This window comes from Vipera ursinii (assembly GCF_947247035.1).
Source record: "Vipera ursinii genome assembly, chromosome: 9".
Lineage (NCBI taxonomy): Eukaryota > Metazoa > Chordata > Lepidosauria > Squamata > Viperidae > Vipera > Vipera ursinii.
This window is the reverse complement of record NC_139523.1, coordinates 18,510,965-18,538,434: the sequence shown is the minus strand read 5'-3', so window position 1 is coordinate 18,538,434 and position 27,470 is coordinate 18,510,965. Positions and strand designations below refer to the sequence as shown.

The window sequence follows — 27,470 nt, the reverse complement described above, 5'->3', positions numbered from 1 at the left end:
CAGATTTTGACATGGTCACCTCCCACACACACTGTAGGAACTGCGGCTCTGTAAAATTAGGAAGCAGCTCAAATTGTATGTCTCAGTGGCACAAAATGCTTCATCAAAAAAAAGCATAGCCATCTTGCTGAGATCTAGATTTCATTTAACTAAATGGGAAGTGAAGACACATAGCCCAATTGCATGTGACCCTTGCAACAGATGCTAGATTGTGTGCTATCACTAGACTTAACATCTCTTGACCAGCTTTGTTTCTTCTTGTGGTTTCTGCTATTGCAATGTTTACCCAAGACACCTCCGGAATACTCTTGTGTCAGAGAGTGCAAAAGCTTCATCATATTGTCAATGGAAAAAAATGTTATTGGTTTCCCAAAGGGCTTTCCATACTAGATATTTTCTTTGGGATGGCCCTTATATGTATGAAATGTCAAGATGATATCCTCATCACATTACATAAAAGGTTTTCAAATGGATTTTTTAAATGGCTCTGGGTTAAATGGCTTACTTTTTCAAACCACCATTTCATTTACAGAGTAATTATTTTAGTGAGAGCTATTGGCTTCAGAGTCTGTTTCTAGGCTGCCAACTGGGACCTTCCTGGCCAATATAGAACGAACGGGGAAAAATACTAATATCAAATTCTATATATATACTTTTTTTAATGTCTCATTTTATAAACCTTCCACTTTGGATATCTACTTCGCCCAGATAGCATTTGGACAACCATTTTTCCTAATGTACACAGTGTTCTCCTTAACAAAATGCATAAATGCACAACTTTCACGCCCAGGGGCAGTTTACTGCAGAATTTTCAATATTTTTTGGGGGGGTGGGGAGAAGAATTCCTCTGCACTATTTGGAAAAGCACAAATGTTAAGTGACGGCTAAGTTTTGGTTTGGGCATTGGTTTTCAAATGTAAAATTTGATATGTCTTATTTATTTAGTTGATTTATCTACTAGCTTTTTGTTTTTAAAAAAAAGAACAAGGTGTTCGTTTACGCACCTTGCCTTCAAGTTCACAGATGCCTACATGTGTTTGGTACAGAAGGAGATATTGTAAAAGGGGCATTCCAAGGTGGCTTTCAGCTGGGGGGGGGGGTTGTTTCTGTCTGTGCGTGTGTGTTTTCTGTCCTCTCTTGCAGGGCTGTCTCCTCTTGGTGTGTGACTTCAAAAACACGCAAGCGAGACCTGGCTGTAGGGTGCATGGAACCACCCCTCACTCTTAGAGCAGATTGGCAGCCACAAGAATTTATAAAAAGGAGTCGCCTTAGGGGATCGTCCGTTTGTTCAGCTGCAGGGTCTGGCGTCTCCTGCAGCACCAAGTTCCCCCTTAAGCCCGTCTTGTTGACCTCAAGGACTCACCATGGGGAAGGCGGTAAGGAAGCTTCTGTTTTCACTTAGGCACTAGGTTTCAACATCACTCAGGATTCCGCTCCCCCCCCTCACTTTTACCAGTAAATGGATCTCCATCATTTAGCAGGAGAATAAGTTTCACTCCAATTTTTTTTAAAAAAGACTGTTTTTTATAGCTCTAATTTCTATTCATGGAATGGCTCAGGACATAATTGTTGCTTACTCTGCTTGTGACTGGGGTTAATGTGGGGTAAACCATAGAACACATCTGGAATGAACCTTCCAACAAAGCTAGATTTTGTGGCGTTGGATATTTGCATGGTCTTAGGCTGCATTAACAAGGGACGCGGTGGCTCGGTGGGTTAGGACGCTGAGCTTGTTGATCAGATGGTCGGCAGTTTGGCGGGTCGAATCCCGAGTGCCACGTAACAGAGTGAGCGCCTGTTACTCGTCCCAGCTTCTGCCAACCTAGCAGTTCGAAAGCACGTAAAAATGCAAGTAGAAAAATAGGGACCACTACGGTGGGAAGGTAACAGCGTTCCGTGCGCCTTTGGCATCTAGTCATGCCGGCCACATGACCATGGAGATGTCCTCAGACAAATGCTGGCTCTTTGGCTATGAAACGGAGATGAGCACCGGCCCCTAGAGTCGGAAACGACTAGCATGCATGTGCGGGGGAACCTTTACCTTTTTACCTTTAGGCTGCATTAACAGAGGGATAGAATCAAGATCATGTGAAGAGTTAATACCACTTTATAATGCCTTGGTAAGACCACACTAGGAATACTGCATCCAGTTTTGGTCACCACGATGTAAAAAAGATGTTGAGATTCTAGAAAGAGTACAGAGAAGAGTAATAAAGTAATAAAGATGATTAGTGGATTGGAAGCTAAAATATATGATGAACGGTTGCCGAAATTGGGTATCTCCAGGGTAATGAAAAGAAGGACTAGGGTTGACATGATAGCAGTCTTCCAATATCTCAGGGGTTGCCCCAAAGAAGAGGGAGCCAAGCTATTCTGCAAAGCACCTGAAGGCAGGACAAGAAACAACGGATGGAAACCAATCAAGGAGAGAAGCAACCTAGAAATAAGAAGAAACTTCCTGACAGAACAATTAATCAGAGGAATGACCATTTACAAGGACTCTTCAGCCGGATGTCCAACAGACTGTACCCAAACCCATTTCACGATGAGGAGAATAAGAGGAATAATGTTAATGGGATGTTATAGTGCAGTCTATACATGTAAAGTCAGAGCTGACTCTGCTATCAGGCAAAATGAAGTTTATTTCTTTGAGCAGCTGACCAGGATAGAAGCCATCAACTTTCAGCGTGAGCAGCTGCTTCACTTGTGGGTTCTCCAAAATGGATTGTGAGCTCAAGATCATGAATCTTTTTTTTTCCTTCCGTTCAATCGTATCTGATTCACGGACAAGTTCCTGTAGTTTTCCTGGCAAAATTTCAGAAGCGGTTTGCCATTGCCTCCTTCCTAGGGCTGAGAGAGAGGGAAATTGGTCCAAGATCACCCAGCTGACTTTGCACCTAAGATGAGAGTAAAACCTACGGTCTCCTGGTTGCTAACCTGGTAGATAGTTCTACATCGCATTGGCTCACAAGATCTGGCTTAGGATGGCATTGAGAAGATGTGTGGATAGTTGCCCTGCTATTGCTGGGGTAGAGAAGCATAGTAAAGAGTGTGCCGGGAGGAAAGGACAAATCCGATGCCCACTCATGTGACCGTTCTCACCGGGCACCTTTAGCCGCGGGTTGAGATCATCCAGAGATGAATGTGTAAATTTAAATCATGTGTGCACACCTTTAGAGGAGAGAAGAGCAGAAAGGAAAGGGGGGGGGGAAACCAACATAGAAGATAAAGTTGAAGTTTTAGCTTTATTTTGACTATGTTATTTGGTTTTTCTGTGGTGTGCTACCCAGAATCCATTAAGATTATAAATGTTAGATAAATCAATCTGCAGACAGAACAGCCAGAATGTCTTAGGTCTGCTAGAAAGCACATTTTACACTGATTCCAAGATGGCTGGACTAAATACACACACACACACACACACACACACACACACACACGGGGGTGGGGGAGAGAAAAGGGGGCATAGCAAGATTGCTGCCTTTGATTTGCAGATCTTGGGAGAACAGCAAATAGTTTCATATTTACTTTAGTATTAGCTCTCCGTTAAGGACAAAGAAAGGAGAAATGATTTGGTGGTTTTTCTACTCTGAAATCCTGGAGTATCACATGTACTGCATGGAATCTTTCCCCTTATTGACCCCGTCAAGAGATGATAAAATGCTTTATTTCGATGAGGTGAAGCAGGCTCCTTAGCAACACTGTAGGCCCCTGTGCTGCCTTCTTTCTCACCTACTGGAGTCGTGTCCCCAGTGCCAGGAGTGCAGAGTTGCTGATAAAGCCTACAACCTTGAGACAAGTATGGAAGGAGATGTGTGTTTTGAAGCTCTGCAGCCACCAGCAAAGAAAACAAAAGAAGCTGTTTTTCCTTCAGGAGTACTGGCGGGTCCAAAAGAGAGGAAAATAAATAATAGCAGTCCGGCAAAACAAAGCACAGTGTAACAATTAAAAAAAATGCAAGAAGCTGGCCCTCAACAGAAAAAGAAGAAACCTCAAAGAGAGATGAGATTTAAGACAAAACAGGTTTGAAAGAAACTTTGATGCATAGCAGTAACAGTCTATATGGGATAGTGCGTAGGCAACTGTAATGGAGTAATAGTAATAGTGTATTGAATAGTATTAATATAAAATATAAACTTTATCGCAGTAGTAATTGAAAAGTAACATATCTTGTCTTAAGAATTGATCAGGGGACTGGAGGCTAAAACATATAAAGAATGGTTGCTGGAAATGGGTAGGTCTAATTTAATGAAAATAAGGCCAGGGGGTACATGATAGCAGCCTTCCAATATCTCAGGGGCTGACACAAAGAAGAGGGAGTCAAGCTATTCTCTAAAGCACCTGAAGGCAGGACAAGAAGCAACGGATGGAAACTCATCAAGGAGAGAAGCAACCTAGAACTAAAGGAGAAACTTCCTGACAGTTAGAACAATTAACCAGTGGAACAACCTGCCTCCAGAAGTTGTGGATGGTCCAACACAGGAAGTTTTTAAGAAGAGACTGGACAGCCATTTGTCTGAAATGGTATAGGGTCTCCTGCCTGAGCAGGGGTTTGGACTGGAAGGCCTCCAAGGTCCCTTCCAAATCTGTTATTCTATTCTATTCTATTCTATTCTATTCTATTCTATTCTATTCTATTCTATTCTATTCTATTCTATTCTATTCTATTCTATTCTATTCTATTCTATTCTTCTATTCTATTCTATTCTATTCTATTCTATTCTTCATCATAGTAATGGTATGGAAATAGCAATAGAACAGAATATAGGAAGAACTCACATATCACTTTTATATGTTTTCACAAAAACAAAGCATCTCCCCAACCCTTATAAAGGTAAAGGTAAAGGTTCCCCCGCACATGCGTGCTAGTCGTTTCCAACTCTAGTGACTGGTGCTCATTTCCGTTTCAAAGCCGAAGAGCCAGCGCTTGTCCGAGGACGTCTCCGTGGTCATGTGGCCGGCATGACTAGACGCCAAAGGCGCACGGAACGCTGTTACCTTCCCACCGTAGTGGTCCCTATTTTTGTACTTGCATTTTTATGTGCTTTCGAACTGCTAGGTTGGCAGAAGCTGGGACGAGTAACAGGCGCTCACTCTGTTACGCGGCACTCGGGATTCGACCCGCCAAACTGCCGACCTTCTGATCGACAGGCTCAGCGTCCTAACCCACTGAGTCACCGCGTCCCTCCCCAACCCTAATAGGCAGACGTAAAAAGCTTTTAGTCCCAAGTTCAGTGCTCTTTACTCTAGGTAAAACAAATTTGGTACAGTTTTTTAAAAAAAAAACACATTCCGTGACATGTCCTAGGGATTAAAAGTAAACTAATATGTACACAGGGTATCTCCCTTTTTTCATCCAACTGTGAAAGGAATTTGAGTGTTAATTTTCACATAGTCCTGGCTAATCCATTTGTCAGTGGGCAAACCACAGAAGGGAAGTGTAGGTGAATTTTCCTGGTCTTTGCAAAAAACCCAAAAAGAATAGGGTGTGATTACAGCATTATTAGACCTTGCCTTCTATCAAGTTTCTAGTTATTGTGATAAGCTTTTCATCAGCTCTGTGGGAATAGATTTTCTAAGTTACGGCTTGCCTTGCCGTAAGCTTTGAAACTTTTCATTAGGGAGATTCAGATCCATGCTGTATAAATAAACAGCTTCTAGGGGGGGGGGGAGATGTATTTCATTCTCACTCCCTTCTCTGGCACCAATCGAATTATAGAGTTACATTTGAGATTTGTAACAGTATTTTTGAGTGTTGGGTTTTCTCCCTCAAGATCTCATGTGGGAGATGTTCATCCTGGCACATCTAAAGGGGTGCAGTGGGGCAAATGCAGTGAGGCTTTGCTTTATGCTTACAGTAAGTGCATACTGCAGCATCCGGGGCCAACCCAGATTAGATCCTGCAACATTATCCTGAGACATGTACATTCGCCTTCATTTACAAGTGCATATTATCAAATTGCATGGCATTGTTTTCATTAACGTAAGTAATTTCAAAACAGCATTAGCAGAACAGGCCTACTGGGACGGAAATATAAATCACTTCAAAACAAAAATAACACCTCCACAGGGAGCTGGTTCAACTCCCATTTCATCGAAACTGTGTGGATAGCGGTCACGTGACCTATCTGATACCAGAAAGCCTCAAAATTCAGGGAACTGCCCACTGCTCTCATTTCCCATTTGACCAAGAGGAAAACACCCAAAATATCATTCTGTTCAGTTTCACATCTGTTAAAAAAATGTGGAACAAGAAAAATACTGAAACTGTTCTCCACAGGTGATGGATGACTGTGGGACTCTTAGGTTTAGATCCACTACTAGAGAAATAAAATTGCAGAGTAAAAGAACCCTTGGTAAAATTCCTCTCTTCTATTCCTAGAATAGGGATGCAGTGGCTCAGTGGGTTAGGACGCTGAGCTTGTCAATCAGAAGGTCGGCAGTTTGGCGGGTCGAATCCCGAGTGCCGCGTATCAGAGTGAGCGCCTGTTACTCGTCCCAGCTTCTGCCGACTTAGCAGTTCGAAAGCACGTAAAAATGCAAGTAGAAAAATAGGGACCGCTACAGTGGGAAGGTAACAGCGTTCCGTGCGCCTTTGGCGTCTAGTCATGCCGGCCACATGACCACGGAGACGTCCTCGGACAAGTGCTGGCTCTTCGGCTTTGAAACGGAGATGAGCACCAGCCCCTAGAGTCGGAAACAACTAGCACAAGTGTGCGGGGGAACCTTTACCTTATTCCTAGAATAATTAGCTTTATTCTAAAGCACAACTCAACAAGTGTATTTGCGTGTACTGTAAACAGCTCAGTCTTAGTAAAGGTGACTGACTCATCTATCAATTAATCCCGTTCCTTTGATGCCAAATGGTAGATCAACATTGACTACAAATCAGTTTGTTGATTATATTTGATAATTTTGTTGAAGCAAATGTGTCAAGTGTTGGGGTTTTAAAGCAATTCCCAGACCTGTGAGGGGGACTAAATAGTCAAGATGGCAGTTGCTAACGATTGACTTTCTTGACACACGCACACACACAAACACACACACACACACACACACACACCACCACCACCACTGTGGACATCATTCTTCTATTCCCTTCAGCCACTTTCAAAGGAAAAATAACTAAGGAAAAGGGCCTTTGAAACAATCTATTTTCAATGCTATTGCTAGCCATTTGGTTTAATTTTAATTCCACCACTTAAAATCTGTTCTGCTTGCCAGAGGTGAGCTTTAAAACTCTTAAAAGAATATAGTGACATCTTAATTAATAATAATTAATGAAGCTATTTGAGCTGACAGACATTTTTCTCTTTGACTTTTTTGCCCTGCCAGGAGAAGTACGAAATGTACTCGGTGGAGATGGAGAAATACGATGGGGAAATGGATGTGAAGATTAAGAAGAAGAAGAAAAACAAAGCGTTGAAGAAAAAAGAGAAGTTAGAGAATATGAAGAAAGAAATGGATGTGGTAAGCCACAGGACCAGAATGGAAAAATAAAATTTCTCTAGGAATTTAGACATTGTCGTTTCCATAGTTGAAAGAGGCAGCTTGCCTATTCAATTAATTTGACAGCTGATTACGGAACTAACCCAGTGTTAACCCAGTTTGCTTATCACACTTAAACATAAAACTAGTCTAATCACACCAGGCTAAACATAATTGTTTTTTACTGAAAGCTGATATACATTATAAGTCCTCAACTTACAACCACTTGTTTAGCAATCATTCAAAGTTGCAATAGAATCGAAAACATGACTTCTGAGTGATCCTCATACTTATGACGGTTGCACAGTTACATGATCAAAATTCAGGCATTTGGCAACCGGCATTTATTTATGATGATTGGAGCATCCCGGAGTCATTTGATTGACATTTATGATCTTCTCAGCTGGCTTCTTACAAGCAAAGTCAATGGGGGAAGCTGGATTCGCTTAATGACATGATTCCCTTAACGACTGCATTGATTTACGTAACAGCCATAACAAAAATGGTTGTAAATCATGCACTTAGCAACCACCTAGCTTAGCAACAGAAATTCTGGTCCCAGTTGTGCAATACAATGCACAGTGTTGCCCCAAATGACTATCTTTTTAAGCATATCAACTTTTAGCAAAAGAAAAAAGAAAAAAGAACTACGTTTAGTCGGGTGTGAGAGACCAGCCCAAAATAAATAAATTCTTCATCCATAAAACATATTCATAATCCATGAACCCAGGATCAGCATTATGGCATTATCCTCACTCTCCTATGAGCAATAGGAGTGATCTCACAAGGCTGTAATTGATTTAAGGAGGGGCACTTTATCCACGTAAGCCCTCTTAAGCTCCTTCAGAATTTGGGATCTGAAAGCAAACATTAAAAATAATCAATAACTGAGACTAAAGGAAATTTGCATTCAAAGCTCACCTCAGAAGTTCTGTATAAAGATTTCAGCACACAAAAAATAAGGAAAGTCACAAACAGGAAGAATTGTAACATTCTTTTGTTTCTTAATCTGGAAACCATTTGAAACTAGGGAGTACATTTAATGTAATTATATCAGTCTTCAGGGAAGGAATTCTTCTCTAAAACAAAATGTAATTTTCTCTCTGAACGTCAAACAAGGAATCTTGTTTTTCCCACTAATTTTTTCAGAGACAACTTCATTCTCTAAAAGTCCTGATCTTTAGAAAATTTCAGCAAATGATTAAGTAATAGTTTCAGAGCCTCGTTCATATGAACAAAAGCAGTGTTAATTCCTTCAGATATCATTAGTCTAATAATCCATTTCATAATTCATAATTTATCCTCTTCTCAAACCTCTCTAATAACAGAGATTGCCTCATTTGAAATTCTTTCTTTCCTAAACGTTTTGGCATGCAAACGTTAGAGCTGCAAATTCTGTTTGTTACTTTGCCTCCTCGGTTTTCTGAGACAGTGTAATAAATTATACTACTGTTTAATACTGGGTGTGTGGAGTTACATATATAAACTAAATTGTTGGGTTTTTTTCATCCGTAATACATTCTTTGCTTCTCTCTGCCTTCAACCCCGATATGCTTTGTGTCTGGAATTTAATCTCCTGGCATCCAGAATCAATTCCCACTTATCCGGAATTTTTAAGTCATTCTATCTATGCTTTCATTTTGCGAGTTTATCTCATTTGTCTGAGGAAATATTAGTTAACTATGCTTATTTTTTTATGCAAAACAGCAGGAAAGAACATTGCATGACGAGGGGGACCTTGCTTAAAAGACAACATCTCTCCATCCACTGAAATCACATTCTTATCTCGGGTCTCTCCTCCTTTTAGAATGATCATCAGCTGTCTATAGAAGAGTTGGAGATGAAATACCGGACCAACATCAAGAAGGTGAAACCTATTGACAAAAAGGGTGCTAGGGGCAAGCTGAAAGGAACGTACAGCATATTTTCACAGTTCATCATAGCTCCTTCTGCAGTCTTGAAAGTACAGTTGCCATCTAGCGTTGAAAAGAAGCGGTACATGAGGAATAGGCCTGGCCTAAACTGATAGCCACTTTCACTGTATCCAGGGTAGGCAAATTTCTAAGAGTCATTACTGGTTTGTTATTATATCCGGCCTCCTTGTCTAGTGGAACAGCTTACGCCCAGAAATCATGGGTGCTCCATGACTGGAGATTTTTAAGAAGAGACCAGACATTCACCTGTCTGAGATAGTATAGGTTTTCCTGCTTGAACAGTAGGCTAGATTAGAAGATCTCCAAGGTCCCTTCCAGATTCTATTCTATTCTATTCTATTCTATTCTATTCTATTCTATTCTATTCTATTCTAGTCCAGTCCATTATTCTAGTCTAGTCTAGTCTATTCCAGTCCAGTCTATTATTCTATTCTATTCTATTCTATTCTATTCTATTCTATTCTATTCTATTCTATTCTATTCTATTCTATTCTTTTCTATTCTATTCTATTCTATTCTATTCTATTCTATTCTAATTATAGTTTATTCTATTCTATTCTAGTCTATTATTCTATTCTATTCTATTCTATTCTATTCTATTCTATTCTATTCTATTCTATTCTATTCTATTCTATTCTATTCTATTCTATTCTATTTTCTATTCTAGTCCAGTCCATTATTCTAGTCTAGTCTAGTCTAGTCTATTCCAGTCCAGTCTATTATTCTATTCTATTCTATTCTATTCTATTCTATTCTATTCTATTCTATTCTATTCTATTCTATTCTATTCTATTCTAATTATAGTCTATTCTATTCTAGTCTATTATTCTATTCTATTCTATTCTATTCTATTCTATTCTATTCTATTCTATTCTATTCTATTCTATTCTATTCTATTCTATTCCAGTCCATTCTACATTCCATTATTCTATTCTATTCTATTCTATTCTATTCTATTCTATTCTATTCTATTCTATTCTATTCTATTCTATTCTATTCTATTCTATTCTATTCCAGTCCAGTCCAGTCCAGTCCAGTCCATTATTCTATTCCATTCCATTCCATTCCATTCCATTCCATTCCATTCCATCTGCTTCCAGGGTCTGACCAGCACAGTGGCCGGAGAGATTCTCCTTCGTGATGGCCCCAATGAATTGAAGCCCCCCAAAGGCACTCCGGAGTACGTGAAGTTTGCGCGTCAGCTGGCTGGGGGGCTGCAGTGCCTCATGTGGGTGGCGGCCGCCATCTGTCTCATCGCCTTTGGCATCCAGTGTGGCCAAGGAGATCTTACCAGTGCGGACGATGTAAGTGCCCACAGCAGAAGCAGTCAGTCAGTTGGGGGTCACCGGGAGGAGAGCTGCCATAGGAGATAGAATGATGATGCAAAGTGGGTGGGGCTTAGGCTCAGGTGGGCAGGGCCAGAATTAACTGTTTCTTCTCTAGGTTTTTAATATAATGAATATATACCTTGAAGGATGCTGGATCACTAGCAATAGACAAATTGAGCAGGGCAAAGTAGTCACCTGATACTTAAATAGTTACAGAGACCTGTTTGCTGCCATCTAATGGCCATCTAGATTTTTGCAGCCTAAACTCTAAACCTCAAAGACGGTCCTAGTTAGAACCCTCCCCAGCTCAGAGATTTTGCCCGAAACAATCATTTTTACACTGAGAGCTTTTATAGTCAGCTGCAAATGGGCATATTGATCAGAAAATGAATAGTTACTAGTGTTTATTATTGTTGTATTTGTGAATGGTTGCTAAACAAGGCAGTGGCTAAATGAGGAGGAGCTGTATAATAAAGGTGGTGTCTGCCAGCATTAATTGAAGCAGGGCAGCTGTGACAACACAAACATTGGCATATTTTTTTCTTCTTCTTCTTCTAGTTATACCTGGCTATTGCTCTTATTGCTGTCGTGGTTGTGACTGGCTGCTTTGGTTACTATCAAGAATTTAAGAGTACAAACATCATTGCAAGTTTCAAGAATCTTGTGCCGCAGGTAGAAATGGCTCTCAATATCCTCACTATACAGGGATGCGGTGGCTCAGTGGGTTAGGATGCTGAGCTTGTCCATCAGAAGGTCGGCAGTTTGGCGGGTCAAATCCTGAGTGCCGTGTAGCAGAGTAAGCGCCTCTTACTCATCCCAGCTTCTGCCAACCTAGCAGTTCGAAAGCACGTAAAAATGCAAGTAGAAAAATAGGGACCGCTACGGTGGGAAGGTAACAGCGTTCCATGCGCCTTTGGCATCTAGTCATGCCGGCCACATGACCATGGAGACATGCTCGAACAAGCGCTGGCTCTTCGGCTTTGAAACGGAGATGAGCACCGGCCCCTAGAGTAGGAAACGACTAGCACGCATGTGCAGGGGAACTTTTACCTTTACCTTTTATCCTCACTATGCATCGGAAGACAACACATTCTTTGGCCTTCTGGGATTTTTGTTTCTTTTGATTCGGGGCAGAAGGGGGGTGGGTGGTTATGGGAAGAAAAGAATGTTGTAAATCCAAATGCAAGTTGGTTTCCTCTCTTCTTCCCAAACGCAGCAAGCCACAGTGATTCGAGATGGTGACAAGTTCCAGATCAATGCTAATCAGCTGGTAGTGGGTGACCTGGTGGAGATCAAAGGGGGAGACCGAGTCCCAGCAGATATCAGGATTATCACTGGGCAAGGGTGCAAGGTACCTAAATAATGAAGAAGGTTGTTCCAACAAGTATGACATCACCTTCTCCCCACTGCAGAAAGTTTGCTTTTCTCACCCTCTGCTGGAGAAAGATGGTGAAACTGGGCCCTTTTGTTTTACTGGAAGAGAGAAAGCAACTAGTGAGTTCCTTGCACGTTTTTTGTGTGATCTCTGACGCAGCATCACTATTTCAACAGTCTAGTTGCACTCCAAATGCAGAAGTGAAGGAAAAACACGCCCAGTCCTACATCTCACGTAGAGAGAGGAAGTGCTCTCTAGATCACTATGTAACGTAGTTTTGGTCTAAGTAACCTAGTGACTACAGCATTACCTTAGGACAGGGGTCTTCAAACATGGCCCTTTTATGACTTGTGGACTTCAAATCCCAGAATTCCTCAGCCAGGAATTCTGGGAGTTGAAGTCCACAACTCATAAAAGGGCCAAGTTTGAAGACCCCTGCCTTTAGGACTTGGTAGTTCCATATTCAAGTCACCATTCCATTATGAAACATACAAGTTATAATCATACTATCCATTCTGTCCTGCAATATATAGCAGTTCTAAAACACATTAATTTCTGAATACTTAATATATTTCCAGGCTTGTTGACTTTAAATCCCAGAATTCCACAGCCAGGATGGCCATTAATGAGAATTCTGGGAGTTGAAGTCTACATACTTGGAAGTTACCAAGATCAGGAAACACTAACTTAATTATTCAGATCAATCCAAAACTCAAAAATGATTCCAATCTGGAAAACAGTTGTAAAAAAAACATGCTCCCCTCTCCTGCACGTACATGTATTTTAATAATATAAGAAAGAAAATGCACAACGTAATGCACAATGCACAACGTAGGAGCCTTGGTGGAGCAGTGGGCTAATGCCTCCTTAAGTAACACCAGCTGCCTGCAATTAGTGCAGGTTCGCATCCCACCAGGCTCAAGGTTGACTCAGCCTTCCATCCTTCCGAGGTAGGTAAAATGAGGACCCAGATTGTTGGGGGCAATAAGCTGACTTTGTAAAAATGCCGCTTGGGGGAGGGCGAAAGCCCTAATAAGCAGGCATATACATAGAATGAAGGCTGTTGCTAAGCACATTGATTTGTGCTTCTTAGATTGTAAGCCGCCCTGAGTCTTCGGAGAAGGGCAGGATATAAATGGGATTAAAAAATAAATAAATTCAGAGTTGAAAATTGTCCAGCCACGGGCAGTTATCTCCATATCAAGAGTTGTGCCTACAGAGTCCCATGGAATTATGGCGCAATGCACATGGGAAAACTCCTTTCTTTCTTCCCTCCTTTATTCCAGGTGGACAATTCCTCTTTGACAGGGGAATCAGAACCTCAAACCCGTGCCCCAGAATGCACCCATGACAGCCCCTTAGAAACAAGGAACATCGCTTTCTTCTCAACCATGTGCTTAGAAGGTAGGAAGCATGGGTTTCTGGAGGGGACACACTGGCTCTCCTCTGGAAGCATCTAGCTCTTCCTTTCTTCTTTATCAGGGACGGCCACCGGCATCATCATTAACACCGGGGACCGCACCATCATTGGGCGCATCGCCAGCCTGGCTTCAGGAGTGGAGAATGAGAAGACGCCCATTGCTATTGAGATTGAGCATTTTGTGGACATCATAGCCGGCTTGGCCATTTTCTTTGGTGCCACCTTCTTTGTTGTTGCCATGGTGATCGGCTATCCCTTCCTCAGGGCCATGGTCTTTTTCATGGCAATTGTGGTGGCTTATGTCCCCGAGGGTCTTCTAGCAACGGTCACAGTAAGTGTCACACACAAGCAGTTTGAGCTCTTTCTGAATATTTACCCCCTGTTCTTTCCATAACACCTTCACACGCTGCTTTGTATGAAGGAGGTACTGTCATCGCTCCCTGGCATTTCCACCAAGGAAGTCCCAAAGGCACTTTTTCAAAAAGCAATTGAGCTTTGTTTTTCCTTGAAGATGTTTCATTTTTCATCCCAGAAGCTCTTGAGTTCTGACTGAATGGTGGAGAAAGGAAAGGTTTGTATGCCTCGCAGTCATCTGGTCATTAGCACTCTTTCTGAGAGTCGTTGAGGCCACGTGGGGTTTTTTTTTCTTGGAACTGCTGAAAGGACTGCATTGAAAACGGGAGATAGGTGGTGTCGTATCCCTCGCCCTCTGTTGAAGGAAGAGGACTAACGACCAGATGACTGCAAGGAAATAAATCCTTCCATTCTCCACCATATCAGTCAGAACAGAAGAAGTTTCTTGGATGAGAAGCGAAATGTCTTTGAGGAAGAACAAAGTCCAGTTGCCTTTTGAAAAAGCACCCTTGGGATAACCACAACCTGAATCTCCATAGACACCTCCACTAGGAAGCCTCTCAAGTAACAAAATATCTTCCACAGTTGAAAGATTTAGAAAAGAATGAACTAAGTCAGTGATGGCGAACCTTTTAGAGACCGAGTGCCGCCAAACCACCCCGCCCCCCAGCCCGCCCCTGCTCTGCCCCGCCCTGCCCCCAGCCCACCCCCACCCACTCACAGGGCCACTCACCGCCTCCACGGCCTGCCACAGATCATCCAGGCAGCCCAGCAGCACCATGGTGGCCATGCCCTCCGCCCGCACCCAACAGCATCAAATGTGCATGATGGGGCGTGAGGGTGGAGTCTTGTCCCCGCTGCCCAGCTGCCATGTCATTGGCTATGCTGCTCCATGCAGGCCGCACTCAGAGGCAACTCTCCTCCAGGGGGGCTGCTGGTGAGGAGGGGGCCACGGGGGGAGGCAGGGCTGGGGCAGTGGCACGCGTGCCCAGAAAGATGGCTCTGAGTGCCGCCTCTGGCACGCATGCCATAGGTTCGCCACCACTGAACTAAGTTATCCTTCCCAACATGGTATCCTTCAGATATTCTGCACCACTTTTCCCATATATTCCAGCCAGCCAGAAGCATAAGATTGAGAGTGGGGGTCAATCTTGAACAAATGGCTTAATGCCCTCAACCTAAGTTGACTTTAGTTATCCCAAGTTCCGAATACTGGACCTCACTTCTTCCTACCCCCTCTTCCCACCCCACCTCCCTCTCGTTCTCCTTGGATAGGTCTGCCTGTCTCTCACAGCCAAGCGACTGGCCAGGAAGAACTGCGTGGTCAAGAATCTGGAAGCGGTTGAAACGCTGGGCTCTACATCAGTCATCTGCTCGGATAAAACTGGGACACTCACCCAGAATCGAATGACGGTCTCGCATCTTTGGTTCGACAACCAAATTCACACAGCGGACACTACGGAAGACCAGTCAGGTATCTGCAATCAGCAGCAAGCCTGGCAACAAGCAGAGAGACAGTTAGTAACGATGGGCACCACGTTGCCCATCCTAAGCTTACAATGTGATGGTGATGATAACCTTTATTGTCATCCCCCCCCCCCCCGTGGGCACAACGGCACACATTAAAATTGAAATTTAGTTGCTTGCTCTCAAAATGTAAGCATACATAACACACATTTAAAAATATACTATATACAACATATGTATATAGACCCACGCCCTTGCATATGAGTAACATGTAAATATTAATCGCTGTCCATCTTGAATACACAACGGAAGGAGGAAGCTTCAGAGTTCACGAGGTTAATACTGTATGTGGGAAGCCTGCCCCGCTGCTGCCCATTGCTTCTTGTTCTGCTTTACAGGGCAAACTTTTGACCAGTCCTCAGAGACCTGGAGGGCTCTGTGTAAAGTGGTGAGTCTCTGCAACCGGGCTTTTTTCAAATCAGGACAGGATAATGTGCCTGTGCCACGGGTAAGAAAAACGCATGTGGATTATTATGTATTTATTTAGCGTTCTATGAGAAGATGGCAAAAGAGTAAACATATACAGGTGGTCCTCTACGTATAACAGTGTATTTAGAGACCGTTCAAAGTTACAAGGGCACCCAGATTCGTGACGTATGAGCATTTTTCACAGGACTGTTGTGTGTGTGTCTCTCTCTCTCTCTCTCTCTCACACACACACACACACACCATGGTCACGTGATCAAAATTCAGACACTTGGCAACTGACCCATATTTATGACGGCTGCAGTGTCCCAGGATCATGTGATCTCCTTTGGCAAAAGTCTGACGAGCAAAGTCAATGGGAAAACCAGATTCACTTTAACAACTGTGTCAGTAATTTAACAGTGATTCGCTTCGCAGTTGTGGCAGGAAAGATCAGAAAATGGAGCAAAATTCACTTAACAAATGTCTCACTTATCAACAAAAATGTGGGGCTCATTTGTGGTCGTACGTCGAGGACTGCCTGTACACACACAACTCCTAGAATCCTCAACCCAAAGACCTAAGATCAAAAGATGAGGTTTTCCCCAAAACACACTTGGAAAGCAGCAGGTTAGGTCAGTTATTCAACTCAAATCCAAGCAAAGGGCAATCAAAAACCTAGAAGTTCTAGAAATTTTATTTCAGCATGAACTATCCAATCTCATCTTCACTATCTTGTCTTCTGGGGCATTTGGGGAGTGGAGGTCCACTCATTTTAAAGCTGCCAAAGTTGAGAAACACTGTTCTAGTATAAATGCAAATTCAGCCAGCCGTTCGACCGGTGCTAATCCTGTTTCTGCGTTTCTTTCCCTTTTCAATCCCAGCGCATTGTGATCGGAGATGCCTCGGAGACAGCCCTACTGAAATTCTCTGAAATCACCCTCGGCAACGTCATGGAGTACCGGGACCGCTACAACAAAGTCTGCGAGATTCCCTTCAACTCCACCAACAAATTCCAGGTTAGCAGCTGACCTTCTGTCCTTTGGTTCCAGGATGTTCAGCTTGTTGTTGTTGTTAGCTGCAAAGTCGTGTCCGACCCATCGCGACCCCATGGACAACCTTCCTCCAGGCCTTCCTGTCCTCTAACATCTTTTGGAGTCCATTTAAGCTCACGCCTACTGCTTCAGTGACTCCATCCAGCCACCTCATTCTCTGTTGTCCCCTTCTTCTATTGCCCTCAATCTTTCCCAGCATTAGGCTCTTCTCCAGTGAGTCCTTAGGTGGCCAAAGTATTTGAGTTTCAACTTCAGGATCTGGCCTTCTAAAGAGCAGTCAGGGTTGATCTCCTCTAGGACTGACCGGTTTGATGGCCTTGCAGTCCAAGGGACTCGCAGGAGTCTTCTCCAGCACCATAGTTCAAAGGCCTCAATTCTCTGGCGCTCAGCCTTTCTTATGGTCCAGCTTTCACTGCCATACATTGCAATTGGGAAGACCATAGCCTTGACTACACACACTTTTGTTGACAGGATGTTCAGCAAGGGCCACCAAAAGGAGCTCTGATTCAGAAAGTACTGAATGAACCTGGCATTTAACTCTGGACTTGGTTTCCTCCTGCTTAGTTCATTGCCCAAAGTCAAGAAGCTAGAAAGTTGCCCCCTGGGTATGGAAACATCTCATGAATTCTATGGTCTCCCCTACCATTAGCTGTCTGTCCATGAGCTTGACGATCCCAGAGACCAGCGCCACCTGCTGGTGATGAAAGGCGCTCCTGAGAGGATCCTGGAACGCTGCTCCACCATCATGATTAAAGGCCAGGAGTTGGCCCTTGATGAGCAATGGAGGGAAGCTTTCCAAACAGCTTATATGGACCTTGGTGGACTGGGCGAGCGTGTGCTGGGTAAGAAAGAATGGTTCGATGACTGAAGTTTTCATTAATTTTTTTTTTAAAAAAATCTACTGGTAGTCCAGCTCTGTCTTTAAGAATCTCATCAAAATGCCCTCTTTCTGGCTCTTCTCCATCACTGACCTCTTGAGCCCTTCTAGGTAGCAATTATGCTCTCATGAGCAGCGTGGAGCCACTCCTGAACTCTTCTACAATTTCTCAGAGGTATTTTACATGATCAACATTCAGGAAATTCAAATAATGTCTCCAAGCTTCTTGAGCTTCACCCATTCTGTGTATGGCAACTACCAATGTATCAACCGTCACCCTCAAGAGTGTCAACTACCTGAATTGTGAGAAAGCTGTAATATCAAGGGAAGGACTGTAGCCTAACTTGAGCATTGTGGACTAAGTGAACATGGAACTGTATTGAATCTGAATAAGTAGTTTGATTTATGGGCTATGATAGAGGTCTCAAAATGCTTCTCTCTCGTCCACAGGTTTCTGCCACCTCTACCTTCCTCAGAATGAGTTCCCCCGTGGCTACCACTTTGACAGTGATGAAATGAACTTCCCCACCAGCGGGCTATGCTTTGCAGGCCTTATCTCTATGATTGATCCACCCAGAGCCACCGTGCCTGATGCCGTCATGAAATGTCGCACTGCAGGTATCCGGGTAAGTCCATCAGATGTTCTGATTTCAATGACTGGGAAAGTATTCATGATAATGGTGTGAAAGCCAGACACGGACATGCTGAAATCTTACAAGATCCTAAGATGGTTCTTTCCTAATCTGAGGCTTCTATGTATGCTGGACTTTAGCTCCCATGATACTTGGGGTTAGTGTGACAAATAAATTTAGAAACAACTGCTGCAATTTCCCCTTTCCATTTTTCCCCCCAGGTGATCATGGTAACAGGAGACCATCCAATCACTGCCAAAGCCATTGCTGCCAGTGTTGGCATCATCTCAGAGGGCAGCGAAACTGTTGAAGATATCGCCACCCGCCTGCGGATCCCCGTGGAGCAGGTCAACAAGCGGTGAGTACCTTAATACCCAGATACGTTGAAGAGCTACTTTGAGTGACGGTGGCGCCAGGCAAGGAAGACACTCTGTGCAAGGGAAGAAGTGATGTGGCACTGCTGGGGTGCTGTTGGAAGGTTTCCTAATCTTGAAGGGTTTTTCTCTTATTTCTAGGGATGCCCGGGCATGTGTGGTCAATGGAAATCAGTTGAAAGATATGGAAAGTGAAGAGTTGGTTGAGATCCTAAAGATGCATCCGGAGATGGTCTTCGCTCGCACGTCTCCACAACAGAAGCTCATCATTGTAGAAAGCTGTCAGAAACTGGTAAGATCCAGTACTTCTTACGAAAAGTGGATATATTCAATACCTGCTTTGTACTTTCCCAGCCATTGAAACCAGAACATTTACAGAACCAGGGACAGTGTTTACACAAAACACCAAGAGTTGGTAATTCTCCCCTTAGATTTTTTTTTCCTTATGGTTTTAATACATATAAAGGCTGGTCAAAGACCACAAGAAAGATAATTGATTTGCGTAATCTCATCAATCATGATTGATTTATAACTTGATATGAATTTCTCCAGATGGGTTTTGATGAATTCAGTAAACAAGTTAAGCATGTTATGTGGACACAGTCCATAATAAAGTAATTGTCTGCATCCTTCCCTTCCTCTAAATATAATACAATACAGGGTTGCCACTTTTTTATCCAAATAATTGCTTTGTGAAATACATTAAGCGGAACAGACAAGCATTCTTAATTACATTACTCTGGGATTTATAGAACTACCTGAAGCACTCAGCCTCTGCTCCTTTTGGGTGGACTAATTAAGGGGTCCCCAAACCCCGGTCCATAGACTGGCACCGGGCTGCGGCATGCCAGAAACTGGTCCACACAAACAAGCAAAGCCCCATCAGTGGGATGCAGGCAGTACATGAAACCACGCTCCCTCTAGTCCGCAGAAAAACCTCTCTCCATGGAGCCAGTCCCTGGTGCTCAAAAGGTTGAGGATCTCTGGACTAATGTTGATATTAGGAAGCTTCTAATTAGCTATGCCTTTCCAGAAGGTAGAGCTAAAAGTCAGAAAAATCAAAAACTGGTCTCTAGAAAATGAAAACCAAGAAGACAGACATGGCATGGCACACCCTCTGAGCAGATGGAATACTAACGAGAAGTGTTGCCCATTGCAAATCTTTGTCCTGAATCCCAGTTGTAAATCCCAAGTCTCACATTTCTCACTCTCGTCCACAGGGTGCAATTGTGGCTGTTACAGGAGATGGGGTGAATGACTCTCCGGCACTGAAGAAAGCCGATATCGGAGTCGCAATGGGCATTGCTGGATCTGATGCAGCCAAGAATGCTGCTGATATGATCTTGTTGGATGACAATTTTGCCTCCATTGTCACCGGCGTTGAGCAGGGTCAGTTCTTATGAGGATCCCTTGCTAGGGAGATTCTGAGACAAGTTGTCCTCACACACCCAGGGGACAACATGTAGAAGGAAGCTATTCCAATTCTGCATTTTTCTCTTTGTTTCTTTCCCCCCAGGACGCCTGATCTTTGACAATCTCAAGAAATCCATTGCTTATACCTTGACCAAGAACATCCCAGAATTGGCCCCCTACTTGATCTACATCACCGCCAGTGTCCCTCTTCCTCTTGGCTGCATCACCATCCTCTTTATTGAGCTGTGCACAGACATTGTGAGTCCTAAAGGGCCAAAATAAAGTTGGCAAGAAGCAGAATTAAGAGACCCACCCCTAAAACCATCTTTCATTTTGTGGGTCCCATTTTGTGGATGCACGAGCAACTTCTTTTGAAACAAACCTCATCCTGGGTTAGCCTGACGGGTTAGCCCAGCCTGTTTTAAGGCAATATCATTGTTGCATTCGCACAACATGCTAAACCCACTAAGCCAGTCGCTGTGTTTATAAGTTATAAGGTGGGTTATTTTTTAAGAGTTTTGAGGCGACTAACTAGGCCAGGCCAATGTAGCCTCTTAGATCAAGGTAAACCCCATTAGCAACCTGTGTTATGAATTAATTAACAGGTTAAACGTGTTGTATGAATTCAACCTACAGGTCTAAAGCCTACGCTTGCTCTAAAAGATTTTCATCTAGCACCCAAGTTCCAAAAATTTCAAAGTCTTATCATAGCAAGTCTGGGGTGGAATGAAAGGTGTTCGTGTGTGCCAAATGCTTATTTTAGATATTCTGCCCTCTCCCATAGTTCCCCTCAGTTTCGCTGGCCTATGAAAGGGCTGAGAGTGACATCATGCACCTGAAGCCCCGAAATCCTCGACGGGATCGCTTGGTCAATGAAGCACTAGCTGTCTACTCGTATTTCCAGATTGGTTCGTATGCATGCAAGAAAGTGGTTAGTGGTTAGAGCTAGCAAAAGAAAGAAAATAACATTTGCTAGGGAGCGATGCACTTTTAATTCAGCTTTAAAATAACCACCCAAATATGATTATTATTATTTTTTAGATAGCTCACTAGAATAGGTTTTGATTAGCCTTATCCAACTGAGACCTCTCCAGATGTATCGGGGGGGGGGGGACTGCATCTCCTACACCAGTAGGGAATTCTAGGTACTGGAGTGCCAAAATTGCTAGAGAATGCTGGGTTAGGAAAGGCTGACCTAACCCTAAAGGGCATTAAGGTTAGGCTTAGATCTAGAAATGTCAATATAGCATCTTTCAGGAGCACCAAATGTCTGCCCTTTTTAAAAAAGAATCTTTCAAAATGCTGCAAAGGGCCATTTGTAAGATCGCTTCAATGGATGTATTACAAAATATAAATAAGAGGGAAAACAGACAAGCCAGGAAATTGTTATTGTGAATATTCCATCCTGCCTACAAGCCAGAAGGCAAGATGGTGATAAGGAGCATCCTGGCCAGCTGGAAGAGATAGCAAGTCGCAACCTCCTGACTTTACCTCATTTGGTGAAAGTGCCTGCAATATACTGTCAAAATGTACTCACCCAGACTTCAAAACAACAACAACACCCTGGCTTAAAAGGTCAAGGTTCCGCTGGACCAGACATCCAACACAACCTGTGGTGTTTTGCCTTGCAGGAGTCATCCAGTCATTTGCGGGCTTTACTGATTACTTTACCACTATGGCCCAAGAGGGCTGGTTCCCGCTCAAGTGCTTAGGGCTTCGGGCCGACTGGGAGAACGAGCACCTCCAGGACCTTCAAGACAGCTATGGCCAAGAGTGGGTGAGTAGGGAAGAGAAAGATCAATCTGATTCCCCAAAATGTTAATCACAGGCCACGTTTACCCAATCGGGTAACAAGGAGTGTTCTTGATGATTCCTTGATTAGGCTATCGTTTACTTGTTTTTAGCTTGTTTTTCGGAAGTGGTCAAACACTCCATCACTGACAGGGAAGCCACTAGCAATAGCAATAGCAAAGGGGTCCCCAAACCCCGGTTCATGGACTTGGTACCAGGCCGTGGCATGCCTGCAACCAGTCTGCACAAACAAGAAAAGTCTCATCTGTGGGATGCAGGCAGCACACAAAACCACGCACCCTCCGCTCTGCGGAAAAACCTTTCTCCACAGAACCGGTCCCTGGTGCCCAAAAGGTTGGGGACCTCTGCAATAGCAGTTGGATTTATATACCGCTTCACAATGCTTTACACCTCTCTCTAAGTGGTTTATAGAGTCAGCATATTGCCCCAAACCATCTGGGTCATTTTACCGACCTCAGGTCTCCTAGAATATAAAGAGAACAAACCCCACTCCCTTCTAACACTGATAACGTTACCTAGTTAGGTAATGAGATGTACGCAAGAAAACAGTCAAGCTCAGATAGCACTCACAATTCAACCCTGAGCTGCAAAGATTCTCTTCTATGAGTAAATATTCCGTATTGCCTCAGAACCTCAAAAACATTTAAGCGGTTCTTGGAATTAACTGGTGGCTGGTGGCCATCTATTGACTTTGCCTTCATACCTCCACCGTTCCTTTCTCCTCCCAGACATTTGGACAACGTCTTTACCAACAGTACACCTGCTATACTGTCTTCTTCATCAGCATTGAGATGTGCCAGATTGCAGATGTGCTTATCCGCAAGACACGACGACTTTCTGTCTTCCAGCAAGGATTTTTCAGGTAGATCACACATCAGCAGCTCAAGTGAGAAGATTCTTAGTCTGGCACAGCTAGGAACATAGTTTTGAAAATGCATGTATTTTATACTGTGATTTTATAAATCAAAACAGAGGGATAGTAGCCAATGGCTGCTTTGAGATGTTAACTGCAATATGATCATTGACCACAAAATATTAAGGAACCTTCAGAATTGTTCAACAATCCAGCGGTGGCTTTGAGCTACCCAAAGAAAAGTTGAATTAGTTGAACCCACTTGGTTCAGTGAAGAACTGGTACTCATAATGCAAAACTGCTATTTAAAGAGTAATAGAAAGGATTTCAGATATTCTAAATCTCTAAGAAGGTTCTTAGTAGAAATAATTTTTCCAGGGGGCGAATGGCACAAAATTTAAACTTTACTGATAGATTCTACAGCAAGAATGTTTCTCGTCAACTCTTCCAACCCAAAAAATTCAACCTGTTGTTTGACCTCCCGTTCTCGTTCTTAGTTTTGGAATTTGTGTTGTTTGGAGAGTGTGTTTTCCTGACCAAATGTTGCTGAAATGATGCTAGGGATGGGCAAATCTGAATCAAACATGAGTCCGGGAAATAAGCTCGTTTCCCAGAAAAATTGGCAAAGCATCTGCAGCTTCCCCCAACAAATCGGAGTTCTCCATGAATTTGACAGTTTTGAGAATTCAACAACAGATGAGTATTTGCCTTCTTATCCTGGAACTGCTTCTTTCCACTGAGTGATCCCTTCTGCCAATGATCAATTGACCATCAATCACCCGATGCTGGTCTATTCAAAACAGAAATTGAGAACAGCTGAACACCTTCCATTCATCCCTACTCATCTCTTTCTCTTTCAGAAACAAGATCTTGGTGATTGCTATTGTGTTCCAGATCTGCCTGGGCTGCTTCCTCTGTTATTGCCCTGGGATGCCCAATATCTTCAATTTTATGCCCATACGGTAAGAACGCTGTACACCTTGGTGTTCTAACATGACAGAACCACTTCTCAAAAGCTCTCAGGATGCCGTGCTACAGAGCGGAGATAGTTAGCTGGCAGGCAGTGCAAAAACCCCATAGCCACCTCTGAACTTGTCTTCCCAAAAAATGAGATGCGTGATTTTGTGGTTTGTTGTTGTGTTCCATTATGGTTTGCAAGAGATGGCTTTCGGTACCATACCGCATGAGGATCCTAGCAACTCTGGCTTCTACAAAAAGATGATTAAGCAAACCAGTGTACTCTGCCCACATTCTTGTTTTTCTCCTTCAATTGTAGGATATCACTCCACGCTTAACATGGCTATAAATCTCAACTCTCCGGACACTTTACTCTTCATTCAGGAATTAGCTAGCTCAAGTGGAAAAACTCCCAGACAAAATTCAACAAGTCACTTCTACTCACACAAAAAACAAAACACGAAGCACAGAGATATAGATTTGTTCACTGCAGCACACAGACATCAATGTCTGTATTTGTTTATTTGATATATAACCTACCCTTTATAACAGTAGCTTAAGGCACCCTATAGGGCTAAATTCTCAAATTCTTTTCCCCCAAACAATAACCCTGTGAGGTAGGTAAGGTTGAGAAGAGGGGGACCACCCCAAATATACAAGGAAGCTTCCATAGCTGAAGGTTAATTAGAACTTGGTCTCCCTCTTTCTGGTCCAACACCTTTATCACTGTACACGCTGGCTCTGTTTAGATTTGTATTATTGTACAACTCTAAAAATCAGGGTTTAAATCCTAGTTATTTTCCTCTCCTTCGTAAATCATCTCTTATTTCTTTACGTATTATAATTCCCTACTCAATTTGCTCTAATTACCATATTTTAAATATATATATATATATATATATATACATATGCTGTTTTCCTCTAGCTGCACTTTCATTGCCTATTGTTTCTCCTATCCCTTATCATCAAAGTTTAGATTTTAAATTCAGCAAAGCAGGAGTCGCTCCTTGACATATTATAATAACAGTCAGTACGGGCACATGCAAAGGCAACGAGGAGTTAAAGAGGTAGAAGGCTACAGCTTAGTCCTCCTGACCCAAATCTCCTCTCTAGCTAAAAGGGGGGAAAGCAAAGTTCCCTCACTGGAAGGAACTTCCTGCAGCTCAGCTCAGCTCAGCACCAAGGACAGCAGCCATTACGGCCCTACGTCACAACTGCTCCCTTTTTCCAGGGACTTAGCAAGAAAACACAGACCAAAACTGGGAAAGAAAAGCTTTTGTTTCGCAGAAGGATACTCAGTGCCCGTCAGTTTCAAGCTACTTCAAAGACAATGCAGCTCGGCAAGCTGACTTTAGTCAAGTTCTGTCAAGCTTAACTTTTTCCATTCTCTTCTGACCCGTCCCATCTAGATTCCAGTGGTGGTTAGTGCCTTTGCCATTTGGCATTCTGATCTTTGTGTATGATGAAATCCGAAAATTGGGAGTCCGGAGACACCCTGGAAGTAAGTTACAAGAATGGGTAAGGAGAGGAGGGGGGCAAGTTGACATAAGGTTCATGGAAAGGTTGATTCGGGCATCTTCTGATGCGATTCCCAATCTTGGATCACTCAAGAGATACTGCTGTACTACTAGAAACCTCCAAGGGTACACCTCTTTGTTTTTCCATCAACTGACAAATTGTTGTAGGCATCCAGGATATCATCGTCATCCTTAACCTGATCCCCATGTTGTCTCTTTCCTCCAGGTTGGTGGGACAAAGAACTTTACTATTAAAGATGAAACTGTGGGCACAAATATGTCCCCACTGGCACGGTTTGTGCTGCCTGGGCTGCTCCCTGTGGATGCAAATTACTACAGTAAGAAGGAACCTAGGATTTGCTTTCTTCATTCGCTACACCTTCTATCGAACTTGTTGAATTTCTTACCCTTCCTATGATGAAGTTCCATGTTCCACACGTCCTACTCCAGCTACTCTGGGACAAAACTCTGCCCAACATCAAGAAAATATTTGGGGATGCTGATATGCTAAGGGAAACGGACGGTTCTTGAGATGGCAACCAAATATAAACATTGGTACAGGCGTCAAGATTTTTTTAAAAAATATAGAAAGTTTCAAACTCCAAAGCCTGCAAACAAAGCAATATGATCTCAAGGAAGAAACAAAGGTGGGTGGTTTGCCTTCCTTTGCTTTCTCCATAAGAAAAGCAGAATTTTTTAAAAAAATTATATAAAATATGCAATGGCACACTAGCATCACGTTCAACTTCTGCCTGATTTGGTCTCCTTGGATTGGTGATTCCTGAAGCATAAAGCTTACAGAACTTTCACACAGTAGATGAAAAGAAAGCAGAGGAATTCATACACAGGCAGTCTCAGTTCAAGATAACCAGACAATGAAGTCACATACACATATTCTCCATTCCTTCAAATTCTGATTACCCTACAGCACAACGGGCTGCAGTAAGAAAAAAGATTATGATACATGCCTCTTGATGGCATCATGCAACATGATTTATATACTTGCATCATACTTTGTGATGCAAGTAAATAATTTTGTTCTTTGCATAAGGATGTTATTTTGAAATCGTTGCCAGTTAACAAACAGATTGATCAACCGCCACCACAAACCACCTCCTTGTGAGAAATTTCCCTTCCTCCGTGGCTAGCCATCCTACGAATAAAGAGAATGACCCTTCCATGTTGCTCACCAATGTGGCGGTAGCTATAAGGTTGAATTAAAGGGAAGGATTGCCGTGCCCACAAAGTCTCATTTGATGGCTTTTAAGAACCCAGTTCCTGCAGAAGAAAACACCCCTGCGAGTCAGACTTAACCACTTTGCGCTAGTATACTTCATGTAACTGTACTTGCCGATACTTGTCAATTATTATTATCCAAGAATATGCCCTGGGACAAAAATGAATCTTTCTGCTTCCCTTGTTTTACAAGTAGGAGGACAATTAGATAGGTATGCAGGTGGACTTGAAAAACATTCTAGAGAGGTTTCCAAAGAGTGTCACCATAACCCTCCCTAAATGCAGCCAGCAACTCTTCGTATGCCCTGAACAAAATAAAAACGGTTTGCAGAGTGAGAACTCTCCAACTACCAAGAGTCATGCAGAGAAGAGGGACCTCTAAGAAGATGGCTAACTGTCCATGAAAAACCCTGCCTCTCTCATCCCATGGGCCTTTAGCAAAGGCAGCATCCATGCACAGTTGCCGAATCAGGAAGAAAAATCAAGACCCGCCTTATTATTATCCCCATGACAGGCCAAATCATGAAAACCCCCATTTTAATTGTGCCATTTTATCCCCAGCTACATATGGCTTTAACTGCAAACCAAAGCCTACATAACCTCTGCTTCAAATGCAGTGCAAACATTATTATTCCAATTCATTGTGGCTTTTAAGCTTTGAGCTTCTCCAAACCCCATCCAGTTTTAGATCAGATAATACAGCAGCAATTTCTACGAGGGAAGGGTGCCAGGGGTACATCATGATGCAAATGATGGAGCCTGTAATACGATGGAAGTACTTGCATCCAGTGCTACAATAATACGTGTTACCTTGTGTGTGATGATCTTATGACGTGTTGTCATTTTGATGTTATTCTGGCTGGCTATGGATGCCGAGACAATACAGCTAAGATTGAACAGGACAGGAATATGA

The 27,470-nt window shown here is 42.9% G+C and overlaps 2 protein-coding genes across 4 annotated transcripts in view; one reads left to right on the top strand and one right to left on the bottom strand.

Moving 5' to 3' along the window:
• TMEM147 (transmembrane protein 147) overlaps positions 1-27,470 on the bottom strand; it is a 45,464-nt gene that overhangs the window by 13,103 nt on the left and 4,891 nt on the right. For 2 of the 3 annotated variants that reach the window (XR_014493300.1, XR_014493301.1), the window contains exon 9: positions 15,297-15,395. The gene's annotated coding sequence lies outside the window, so the exon portion shown is untranslated. Of the gene's footprint in view, positions 1-12,015; positions 12,033-15,296; positions 15,396-27,470 lie in introns of those variants that run through there. The other variant, XR_014493302.1, reaches the window with a different exon arrangement.
• ATP4A (ATPase H+/K+ transporting subunit alpha) lies at positions 1,140-27,459 on the top strand. Its single transcript, XM_083369574.1, has 23 exons — positions 1,140-1,376; positions 7,303-7,470; positions 9,296-9,355; positions 10,523-10,726; positions 11,309-11,422; positions 11,967-12,101; positions 13,412-13,529; positions 13,608-13,876; positions 15,175-15,373; positions 15,765-15,874; positions 16,716-16,850; positions 17,536-17,728; positions 18,214-18,389; positions 18,617-18,753; positions 18,911-19,061; positions 19,990-20,158; positions 20,286-20,440; positions 20,967-21,090; positions 21,814-21,959; positions 22,723-22,856; positions 23,708-23,809; positions 25,214-25,305; positions 25,548-27,459. Exons 1-23 carry the CDS (start codon positions 1,365-1,367, stop codon positions 25,574-25,576), a joined length of 3,132 nt encoding a protein of 1,043 aa, XP_083225700.1. The 5' UTR covers positions 1,140-1,364; the 3' UTR covers positions 25,577-27,459.